Source organism: Pristiophorus japonicus, chromosome 1 (assembly GCF_044704955.1).
Source record: "Pristiophorus japonicus isolate sPriJap1 chromosome 1, sPriJap1.hap1, whole genome shotgun sequence".
Taxonomy (NCBI): domain Eukaryota; kingdom Metazoa; phylum Chordata; class Chondrichthyes; family Pristiophoridae; genus Pristiophorus; species Pristiophorus japonicus.
The window spans coordinates 80,127,902-80,139,960 of NC_091977.1; the positions used below are offsets into that span (position 1 = coordinate 80,127,902).

The 12,059-nt window shown below is 40.0% G+C and overlaps 1 protein-coding gene across 2 annotated transcripts in view; it reads left to right on the top strand.

Annotated features, from left to right (window-relative positions):
• Window positions 1-1,755: 1,755 nt before the first annotated feature.
• The window catches only part of glis3 (GLIS family zinc finger 3), a 938,847-nt gene continuing 928,543 nt past the window's right edge, over window positions 1,756-12,059 (top strand). For both annotated transcript variants that reach the window (XM_070857596.1, XM_070857680.1), the window contains exon 1: window positions 1,756-2,149. In XM_070857596.1, coding sequence (XP_070713697.1) covers window positions 1,756-2,149 — 394 coding nt within the window. The remainder of the gene's footprint in view (window positions 2,150-12,059) is intronic.

A 12,059-nucleotide genomic window follows, 5' to 3' on the forward strand; every position in this document is an offset into this window, starting at 1 on the left:
AAACTCTGGCCTTGGACAGCATCTCCCCAACACAATACAGCTTGGATGAAGTGCGTCATCCTGGCTATATATTTTTCTACTGTGTCACATTTTTGTTTCTCTGCCACGATTGATCGCTGACATGTTAACGCTGAGAGTTGACCGAGCTCTTGCTTCACGTCTCTTTGGGCAGAATTCACCCCCGGCTCTGACACCTACACACACAATTCCGTTTTTCCTTACCAACATCCTAACACCGGCTCGAATCCTGTCTAAAGGTTTTACATGACAACAATGTGTCTTTTCCACCTCCTTTTACACGACACTCGGGTCACCATTTGGTTCTAGTACTGCTCAGACCCAGTTGGTTCACATTTCACCTGTCAGCATGGTTCGATCACTTGGATTTGGCTTGAATGTCTTTAACACATCGGGTAGAACATCCAAGCCCAGTGTATTGCCAGCACTATAGCACGCCTGTCCGTTTGTAATTTCTTTGGCTTCCTTTTAACAAACTTGATAGAAATGTTCATGGCGTGTTTCTGCTCACATGGATGCATTGCAACTTTTGGATTTATTGCTTTCCCGTGACAGGATCACGGTGCAATATACGGCGGATTATCTGTAATTGCTAAACAATAATCCGCTCAAATACCCTGCATTCACACCCTGGTCAATACAATGCCTCTCGGAGATAATCTAGTGGACCTTGCAGGGTGAGACGCTGTTGTACAATAAAGAGACACCATTTCTGAAGTATGACGGCAGGATTTTGTGAATTACGAGGACAGGATTGACATTTTGCAAAATCTACTGAGATGAGGAGGAGACCTGTGGCTGCATCCTCAAATTCTATTCCCAGCTAATCGAAATAATTAGAACCAATATTAAAAACATTATTCAGTTTCCCATTTTTCTGACCCCGTTACTGATTCTCACTATATTTCACCGTGGATTCCAGAAACACGGGTGGTGTAATTGATCCACTCAAATAATTAAAGCGGCTTAGAAATGCTGAAAATGGCAACAGAAACGAGGTAAGTACACACGTGCAGTCAGCGGCTCACAATTTTTAAGCATACAGCGTTTCACATGAATAGCCGTGCCATTTCTTTATGAATTCGCTCCAATTCCCGTGATGCAACAATATCGACAACCTCTATATCTGTGGCATTGCTTCAATATTTGTGTTATCTGAGCTAACATTTTTATCTTTGCCAAACCTGGCAAATATAAGAGAGTAATGTCAGATCTGACTTTTGATTGCTTTCAGTTGCTGGCTATTTAAAAACTGCAAAAAAAAAAAGTTTTTGACCCAACATTGTAATCATTATACACATTTGTTGCATTCGATTGATGCTTACGATGTTGTAATTTCGTTTACAATGCTTAGTGCAGTCCGGATCCAATGCATCGTTACTCACTCAAGCTACTCACTTTAATTCCGGATAAAAATGCAAATAAAATTATTTAACGCATGTAAGGACGTGAAATTTTCAAATAAAACGTTATAATCGTATTAAAAATGTAACAGCAATAGTTGTACATCAGAGTAGTCATATTTTATATATATTAGCCATCTATGTATTTGTCCAGATAATATATAACCCTATATTATATTTAGTAAATTTCGCTTTTATAATTGTATATGTTCTTTTGACAGGATATTCTCTGATATGGTATGGATAATGTAGTGAACTCACATTAACTCTTGCTGGATTGACAAAGTCTGTGGATATTTTAAGTGCATTTTATTGCTGACGAATCGTCTTAAACATGAATGGAAGACCCTGTAATATTAATCACCGGGGTACGGGTACTCCTCAGGGGCCAGCCTTGATCAACGGACAACAGATCCCCCCCATCAGAATTCAGACAGAAACACCATGCCCGTCTTCAAACAGCGCTACACCAAGTCCCGCTACTGGAATGCTCGCAAATAATATGCATACAGAACTGTCACTGAATGGCTGCCAGCATCCTACTGCAACACCTCAAAACAGCAGCATGCCCGAGAATGCCATCCATTTGCCTGCTTTAAGTCCGAGAAGGCAAGTAGTAGCAAAACATACTTTTCAAGTACCCCAGCCGCCGGGCCACTCAGCGGTCCTATCCTCAAAACCAAAACACACGGAGTTTGGAGGCATTTTTTCGAACAGCAGTATAAAAGGTATGAAGTTCATTAACTAAAATTGATTTTGTTTTTAAATGAACATCTGTGTGTATATTAGTCTGTGTAGATAAATTCTTGGACTTCTGGTGTATGTTTCACAGCTAAGATGAGAATTTTGAAAGTTCTATGTATTTGTTTTATTTCCAAAATATCATATTAGTTTTCTAAATAGCCTCTTATTTTGTTTGCTGGGCAAAAGGTATTTGAATAAATAAATGATTGATTAGTAATCAACCGGTCTGTCCTGATCCACTGCCTTAAGCATGCCTTTGCATGTTGGTGGTGATGTCAGCATACTGCCAACAAGTTAAAATATGCTTAGTTAAATAGTAAGTGACCTTTTCTAATCTATTACTGCCAGCTTTTTTAACCTTTTACTTGGTAACAGTTGCGCAGGACACCTACAGCACATGTAGTGAATCAATAACCAGCACTTCTAACTGTGATAGTTTATAATAATACGTACTGATTTTTTATTCTTGGGTATTGAACTGCAAATTACCACTCACCCTGTTTATATCTCAATCATTAATCATTCAGTATACATTGTCACGTATGGACTGCATGGCATATCCGAGCTGTTGATGTCTGTCATGACACCAGCAAGAAAACAGTGCAATAAAATTCCCCTCAGCATACATTATAAAATGAAGAATACATGGGAATAATTCCAAGGAAGTACTTACATCTTGGGATTACATTGGTGGCTATTCACTGTTAGCTGCAATTGGGATGCCACCTGACTCTCTTGGTTGTTTCGAATACTTGTTACTCTCTATCTGGACCAATTCCTACTGTGACAAATACTGATTTGAGATCTCAAAGTTATCATTGCACGATGATCATCCAGTCTGTAGTTGGCAGTATATCTCTCAATAAAACAAACAGGGAATCACAGTGTACATTGTTTCATATGTGTACAGTACTTACTGGATGTTCTTTAGAATAATCAGGCCAAGAATATGAAAAAAGTTCATTGTAAGAAGGGTACATCAGAATTACTATTTTTGAAAGCACATGGTGTACTGTGATAATTCTGTTATACAACTTTGTAAAACAGTCCTTGCAGTTTGTTAGCTGCTCACCAATACTTCTTTGCCTTATCTGCTTTGCACTTAAGTGATTGTCGTTCATATTCTTAAGTCAATGATAACATGGATGAGTTACAACATGATAGTCCTTCCACCACAGTCTCTCAATAATGTCACCAATCACATCAATTTCCATTCTTAATGATTTTTAATCCAGATTTCCCAGAGCTTGCAATATCTTTTAAACTTACATAATTTTGTTTAGTTTTTTATGTTCTGGATTTACACTCATTAGGAAATGAGCTAATATTGTGAGGAATCATTTCTCTTTTGACTCTTCAGTTGTTCGGAGGAGCTCTATACTGTATCCCTGGTTTATTGGTTGAATCTGAACAGGAGCTTGCATAGATAAAAGTAACAGTGTTCTAACATAATGCCATTGAATCCTTGTAGGGTTTGTAAAGTGGGACAAAGTTGCATACATTTTAGATGAAAGGAGCTTGTACTTAATTGCAACTAAATTGAATCGAGCCATAGAAATGTCTGTTGTATTGGATGGAGCAGGTTGTTTTATAACTGTCAATATGCTTCAGGTTACGAAGGTTTGACAATCTCCCAAGACAATTAGACTATAGCTATGCTACAGAAATGAAAGTAAAAATTCCACAATCAATGCTCCCAAGGCAGTCACAGGCTGTAGTGGGACAGTGGGCTGGTCCTATTGAACAATAAGTGTGTTGCCCCAAAAGCTTGTGTGCACAAAAGTGAGATTTCAGAGTGCTGCAGCAGTGAAGTGTCTAATGGTTTCTACTTCTTTCCTCTGTGTTTCACTCATTGATAAACTATGGTTTGTTAAAATGGAATTGCAGCTAGCAGACTATATAGTTTGACAAAGAGTACGCAAAAGGAAAGTAAACGAACACTTTTCCCAAAGTAGAAAATCATAAGGTGTTAAACTCAGTGAATTAAGACATTTTGCATTGTCAGGATGCTGATATTTTAGCATCTTTCAATACTTTATATCACTTTGCATTTTGCACTAAAAATAGCATTTACTAGGCTCTAAAATTTGTAACCTGATGAGATATTATGTCAAAGCAACCTCTAATAGGTTGCAAAAGCAGTGCTGAGCAAATTGCAGCTGAAATTTTAATTAAGTTTTTGTCTAAAGGTCTACAATGAAAATATATCAATTTAAAGAATTTTTGAAATTCAAGTGCGTAAATCCTGTGAATTACACTTCCATTTCACAGGAAAAGATTTAAAGATTTACTGTTTCTATTCAATGGTGATTTCCTGAAAACACGGGGAATATTTGAAGATAGCTTTGCAGTGTACATAGTGAAGCAAAAGATAATTACCAAAGAGGGCACTCAAAGACCATCCCAAGTTGTTCAAAATGCCTGGCAAGACATAGCTGACTGGCTAATTGCTCTCTGCAATATCCAGTGGACCTGGTTGCAAATGTACAAGAAAATGGCAGAACTGAGCAAAGTTGTCAAAATAATGGTACCCATTGGATTCTTTTAGCAAATATGTGTCTCCCGTATCAAAACTGTACTCTAACTGCTCACACCTCAAGTTGTTAGGCAATCTTGTAGCCCTTTGAATGCTTAGCATGCATGACCATAACGCAGCATGGCACACATACAGGGTACAAGTTATACTTGGAACTATTGTACTGAAATCTTAACAGTACTTCACACAGGAAATCCTGCCAACACATTCCAGCTGCATGAGGCATGTTCAGTTACTGATACACAAAGCACTGCAGGATGGCCAGATGGATGCTATAAATGATCCCCTGCATTTTATGAAATGCATTGTAGCAAAGTTATGTTGCTGTTTAGTGGGAGGCAAAACGGTGGAAGTGTTGACTCTGTCGAATAGAGAGAGAGATTTTAATTCCTGCCGCCTGGCGGAAACAGGGCAGTGATGGAGTTAAAAGTAGAGGTGGTTGACTTGCTGTCTGTTTCTGCATTGCTGGCATTTTACCTGCGGCCTTCCACTGGGCAGCCCACGTGCCCACCTGAATCGGGAGGGAGCATTACTAGTATATGCAAATCAGGTTTTAAAAATTCACAGTGGATTCCTTTGGCACTTTTAAAACGTGGTACCGTACTGAGCTAGAGTTATACCGTACACCATGCAAAACCAAATCACTTGCAGGGGTCTTGCACCTTTCCAATGCAGTGCACTCAAAAAATCAGATTAGCAAATTGACCTCGGAGTTATAGTGCTACTTTTGTGTCGATGCATATCCAAAATCATCTTCAATCCACACACAAGTAGCAGCGTAACTGCGCCTTTTAATAATTGTGATATTTTTCCGAAAAGTTTATTAAAAGATAATTCTAATTTCAATACAAATATCATTTTTTTAAATTATGACTAGACACCTTTCATGAACAGATACTAAACTGGGTGGTGGTGTGAGCTGTGAGGAGGATGCTAAGAGGCTGCAGGGTGACTTGGACAGGTTAGGTGAGTGGGCAAACGCATGGCACATGCAGTATAATGTGGATAAATGTGAGGTTATCCACTGTGGTAGCAAAAACACGAAGGCAGAATATTATCTGAATGGCAGCAGATTAGAAAAAGGGGAGGTGCAACGAGACCTGGGTGTCATGGTACATCAGTCATTGAAAGTTGGCATGCAGGTACAGCAGGCGGTGAAGAAGGCAAATGGTATGTTGGCCTTCATAGTAAGGGGATTTGAGTATAGGAGCAGGGAGGTCTTACTGCAGTTGTACAGGGCCTTGGTGAGGCCTTACCTGGAATATTGTGTTCAGTTTTGGTCTCCTAATCTGAGGAAGGATGTTCTTGCTATTGAGGGAGTGCAGCGAAGGTTCACCAGACTGATTCCCGGGATGGCAGGACTGACATATGAGGAGAAACTGGATCGACTGGGCCTTTATTCACTGGAGTTTAGAAGGATAAGAGGGGATCTCATAGAAACATATAAAATTCTGATGGGACTGGACAGGTTAGATGCAGGAAGAATGTTGTCGATGTTGGGGAAGTCCAGAACCAGGGGACATAGTCTGAGAACTTATTTAAAAAAGCTCCTCACCCATCCTATATTGCCCTAAAAATAAACTTGATTACCAATTTAAATATCTCGATTCACATTCACTCTGTCCATCTCCCACAGCCACATTATTTCATGGTAAGCCTCAGGAATATTTCTGACCTTGAGTATAGCCATCTCTTGTACTTCATAGCCCAACCTGCTCAACTGTGTTCTGTGACCCAGTGAGCAGGGTCAACTTCAACATATATGCTGATGGCAGCCATTTCCACCTTCCCATCACTTTGACCCATAACCACGTACTATTAAACTCACCCTCCTGTATGGCTCAAAGACATGGACCATGTACAGTTCACACCTCAAATCACTGGAAAAATACCACCAATGATGTCTCCGCAAGATCCTGCAAATCCCCTGGGAGGATAGATGCACCAACGTTAGCGTTCTCGACCAGGCCAACATCCCCAGCATTGAAGCACTGACCACACTTGATCAGCTCCACTGGGCAGACCACATTGTTCGCATGCCAGACACGAGACTCCCAAAGCAAGCGCTCTACTCGGAACTCCTCCACGGCAAACGAGCCAAAGGTGGGCAGAGGAAATGTAACAAGGATATCCTCAAAGCCTCCCTGATAAAGTGCAACATTCCCACTGACACCTGGGAGTCCTGGCCAAAGACCACCCTAAGTGGAGGAAGTGCATCAGGGAGGGCGCTGAGCACCTCGAGTCTCATCGCCAAGAGCATGCAGAAGTCAAGTGCAGGCAGCGGAAAGAGCGTGCGGCAAACTAGTCCCACCCACCCTTTCCCTAAACGACTATCTGTCCCACCTGTGACAGGTACTGTGGTTCTTGTATTGGACTGTTCAGTCACCTAAGGACTCATTTTTAGAGTGGAAGCAAGTCTTCCTCAACTTCGAGGGACTGCCTACGATGATGATTAAACTGCCTTCAGTAATTAAGTCATGGATGAAACATATTTTCCTTCAGTTGTACTCGGGAAGACCAAATCCTATGTTTTCAGCCTTCCACCTTCCTTCCTGAAATAACTACAACTCATCCAAAACTCCGCTGCCTATATCTCACACTAAGCCCCACCCATGTCACCATCCCCATCTTCTGACTCTTGCTCTCCAAAATCAAATTTTAATTCTTTATCCTCATCTAAAAGACTTTCATTGCCTTTTTTCCTCCTAATTTTGCAACTTTCTCCACCCTTGCATCTTCCCCTATCTCCTCTGGTCCTCTGACTCTGACCTGCTGTGCATCGTCCCTTCTCCTGCTCCACTTTTATGACAGACTCTTCAGTCAACCAGGCCTCATTTCCACATAAATCTCTCTTACTAAATCCTTCCATCTCACGACCTTGCTCTCCACCTTTAAAAGCTTTCTCAAAACCCATATCTTTGACCAAGAATTTGGTCAGTGCACCTAACTCTCACACAGCTGCTCACTGTCCATTCCTTTATTCATCTGTGAAGCATCTGGGACCATTTTTCTACAATAAAGCTATTATTGTATCTTTGGTTATTGATACATGACGAGTAGACAAAGATGTACACAGTGCAGTTCGACTTTGGCCTTGCCTCCTAGAAATGTCCCAAGCACAATCATGCCAGGCCTTCAACTTCTCCAATTATTCTCTTCCCTACACCCGCACCCCACCACCTCCCCAGGACCCAGACTTTGCTGCTCATTCCCATCCCACCCTTCCACTTCAGGGTGGCCAATTACTGTTCTTGTGTTTCCTTCCTTTCCTTATGTTTAGTTTTTTTTTAAGTGGAAAACGATTGCTTTAATGAAAAATTAAGAGATATAATTGCAATGTATGCAAATATTAGGGATGGGGTAACTTCTTTTCTTAACTGAATACTCTTTAACTGTAATAACTTAAAAAAAAATGTTTTTTACTTTTGCCAAAGTTATTGCACTCGGAGGCAATAAAAAGACCGCAAAGTTCCATACATCAGCTGAATTTAAAATTAGGTACAGACTTTAAAAATTGTTTACATGGATTCATGTTTAGAAGGGAATACAGTCTGTCATTCACCTGCCATTATAATATCATGGGATTGAAAGGCAAGTCTCAACACCTACAGGATATTTGCTCTTGTTAACTATTTGCCACTTTTGCCTGCAGTTCATTGTGCATAAGTGGATAGAATCACAGCTAATACTGCACTAGTCAGTTTACTTAAGCATAAATGTTTAACATTCATTCAAGGATAATATTTATTCTGTGAGCATTAATGGAACTTTTACTGTCCTTCATAATATTTCCCGCCAATTAAAAGAACAGCAATGATGCACACCCATAATATTTTGATGATTGGTCTACAGAGTATATGCGGCATTCTGGTACAATTTGAAATATGGATCCAGAAATTTTACTTAGAATAGGATATGGTGTATCACTAAAGTTCTTTTATTCTGTTGAAATGTGATCATAACTAACACCTGTGACAACGGTGCAAGAATACTAGTCACACACTATAACTAGACTACAGTTTAACATTTGGTGGGCAGTAATGTAATGATTTATTTGAAGAGGTTTATATTTCTGCCATGACTATTATGGTTATCCTTTAGCTGCTATTTCAATGAAGGTATGTTTTCAGTAGTTGCTGTATTACTTTCAGCCTTTCTCCTCCCTTCAGCTTAATATTTGTGTTATTTTATCCATGCTGCTCCCCAATATTCATTTCTGTCTGTCTCTGCTTCTCTCCACACCACTATCATAACCTCTCTCAGCTGCTCTGACACACTTTTTTTTCTTCTCCACAATTTCACAGAATATCCCTCTTTCCAGCTTCTGCATTTAATTCTTGCCTATCTCTTATCCAGTGGTGTATCACATCTGACTTGAACATTATAACTGCCTCACAGCTCCAGCCCTAGTTATATTAGAACTGCTCAGAGGAAGGAACCATACTCGTGTAGATGTAAACTGTATGACATTTTTAGGGATGAAATAGCCAAAGGTGCCATGCTTTTTTTTGTAGTGATAATATTGAATATACAAAAGTCTATTCATTTATGATTTATATTTTTATGGGTTTTAATATTTGAAATATACTCAAGACAAATTACATTAAGTCATCCCTTTAGTTGCAATAATTTTCCAAATTTAGTTTAATAAATTCATGCAGAATGGATTATCTGCATTCATTTGAAAAGACTTGTATTAGATGGCCTCGACGTTGGGAGACATTTTAAATTTCTGTGTTTCTGATCAGTCTGAGGATGAGATAGATACTCAATTGATTAAGGGATAAGAGAATAAGTTTAATTCATTCATTTTCTAATCATCATGCATACATTTAAACTACTTCATCCTTGCTCCGAACCAGAAAGCCAAGCTACAATTGTGGAGTCACCTTGTATGTATTCATGGCATATCCCATGCTGGACTAATAATATTTTATGGAGGCACAGGACATGGATACATCAATAGGTTTCACCAGAAGTCTATCTTTTACACATTTTCCAATCCAAATGGTAAAGTAAATCATCTATCAATTAACACTGCTAAATTAGCAGAGATTCTTCAAGGAATTCTATAATTCTATTACAAAACTCTTCTTTAACTCTTTACATATGTATTATTTTTCAAGGTATCAACTTACCATAAACCTATTGGTATTCCAAAAGTTTGGAGAGTTTCTGGTTTCTATACCAGATGGGATACAATGGCTGTTCAGTGGAAGTACTGGATTAATTTGTGAGAAGGTTGTTTTGCAATTGTATCATGAACATTCGGGTGCAGTGTAGTCAGCAGTAATTTACATAAATACAGTACTGCAGGAACAAAATATGTGATGTTGGAATACCCTGACTTTCACACTGTCTTCAGCAGATAGTTAGTAAGGAAAGAATGAATGTAGGCACAGGAAATTAAAAAAATTGGAGGAATTCTGCATTAAAAAAATTGTGAGCATTCTCCAAAAATGGTGCAGTGGTTGTTTAATATACAGATAATGATTTTTATAGTTAAAACATTATTTTTTAAGTAGTGTTTTTCATGTCCTTGTGGTATCCTAAAGTGCTTCACAGCCAATTAATTACTTTTGAAATGTAGTCTCTGTTGGATTTGTAGACAAATACGGTAGCAAGTTGCAAATGTAGTAGTCCATTTGCATGCAACTAGGTCCCACAAACAGCAGCAACAGATGTTGGGGACGTCCAGAACCAGGGGTCACAGTCTAAGGATAAAGGGTAAGCCATTTAGGACTGAGATGAGGAGAAGCTTCTTCACTCAGAGAATTGTGAACCTGTGGAATTCTCTACCACAGAGAGTTGTTGAGGCCAGTTTGTTAGATATATTCAAAAGGGAGTTAGATGTGGCCCTTACGGCTAAAGGGATTTTGATAAGGTCCCACATGGTAGACTGGTCATGAAGATTAAAGCCCATGGGACCCAGGACAAAGTGGCAAGTTGGATCCAAAATTGGCTTAGAGGTAGGAAGCAAAGTGTAATGATTGATGGATGTTTTTGTAACTGGAAGGATGTTTCCAGTGGGGTTCCGCAGGCTTAGTACTAGGTCCCTTGCTTTGTGGTATATATCAATGAAGTAGATTTGAATATAGGAAGTATGATCATGAAGTTTGCAGATGACACTAAAATTGGCTGTGTGGTTGATAATGAAGAAGAAAGTCATGGGCTGCAGGAGGATATCAATCTACTGGTCAGGTGGGCAGAGCAGTGGCAAATGGAATTTATTTCAAAGAAGTATAAGGTAATTCACTTTGGGAGGGCTAATAAGGAAAGGGTATACACATTAAGTGGTAGGCCACTTAAACATATAGATGAACAAAGGGACCTTGGAGTGCTTGTCCACAGATCCCTGAAAGTAGCAGGCCAGGTTTAAGAAGGCATACAGAATGCTTGCCTTTATTGGCTGAGGCATAGAATACAAGAGCAGTGAGGTTATGCTTAAATTGCATATTACTCTGATTAGGCCACAACTGGAGTACTGCGTGCAGTTCTGGTCGCCATATTATAGGAAGGACGTGATTGCACTAGAGAGGGTGCAGAGGAGATTTACTAGGATGCTGTTGGAATGGAGAATCTTTTTAAATCAGAGCATCTTTAAAAAAAATCAGATTGATTGGCTGGGTTTGTTGTCATTGGAACAGAGGAGGCTGAGAGGAGACCTCCATTGAGGTGTACAAAATATTGAGGGGCATGTATATAGTGGATAGCAAGGGCCTATTTCCCTTGGTGGAGGGGTCAATTACGAGGAGGCATAGTTTTAAGGTGGTTGGTGGAAGGTTCAGAGGGCATTTGAGGGGAGGCTTCTTCACGCAGAGGGTTGTGAGGGTCTGGAACTCATTGCTTTGAAGGGTGGGGGATGCAGAAACCCTCACCACATTTAAAATGTGCTTGGATGGGCACTTAAAGTGCCGCAACCTGCAGGGTTATGGACCTAGAGCTGGTAAGTGGGATTAAACTGGATAACCTCTTGTTGGCTGGCACAGATATAATGGTAAGTCCTGCAGCGTATCAGATACAGCCAGGGTGATCTCCTAGACTAGTTTCGATCGCCTGGATGGGTCAGAGAGGAATTTTACCAGATTTTTTTTTTCCCCAATTGGCCTGGGTTTTTATTTGTTTTTTGCCTCTCCCAGGAGATCACATGGCTCTGGTTGGAGTGGAGTGTAGAGTGTTTCAGTGCAAGGGGTGTCGCAGTTGTGTGGGGCGGACTGGTTGGGCTGGGTGCTCTTTACCTTTCTGTCATTGTTCATTATTCATAGGTTTATATGTAACCTTCAGGGCTGCTGACCGAGGGCCGTGTGGCTCTTTGTCAGCCGGCGCAGACACTTTGGGCCGAAATGGCCCCCTTCTGC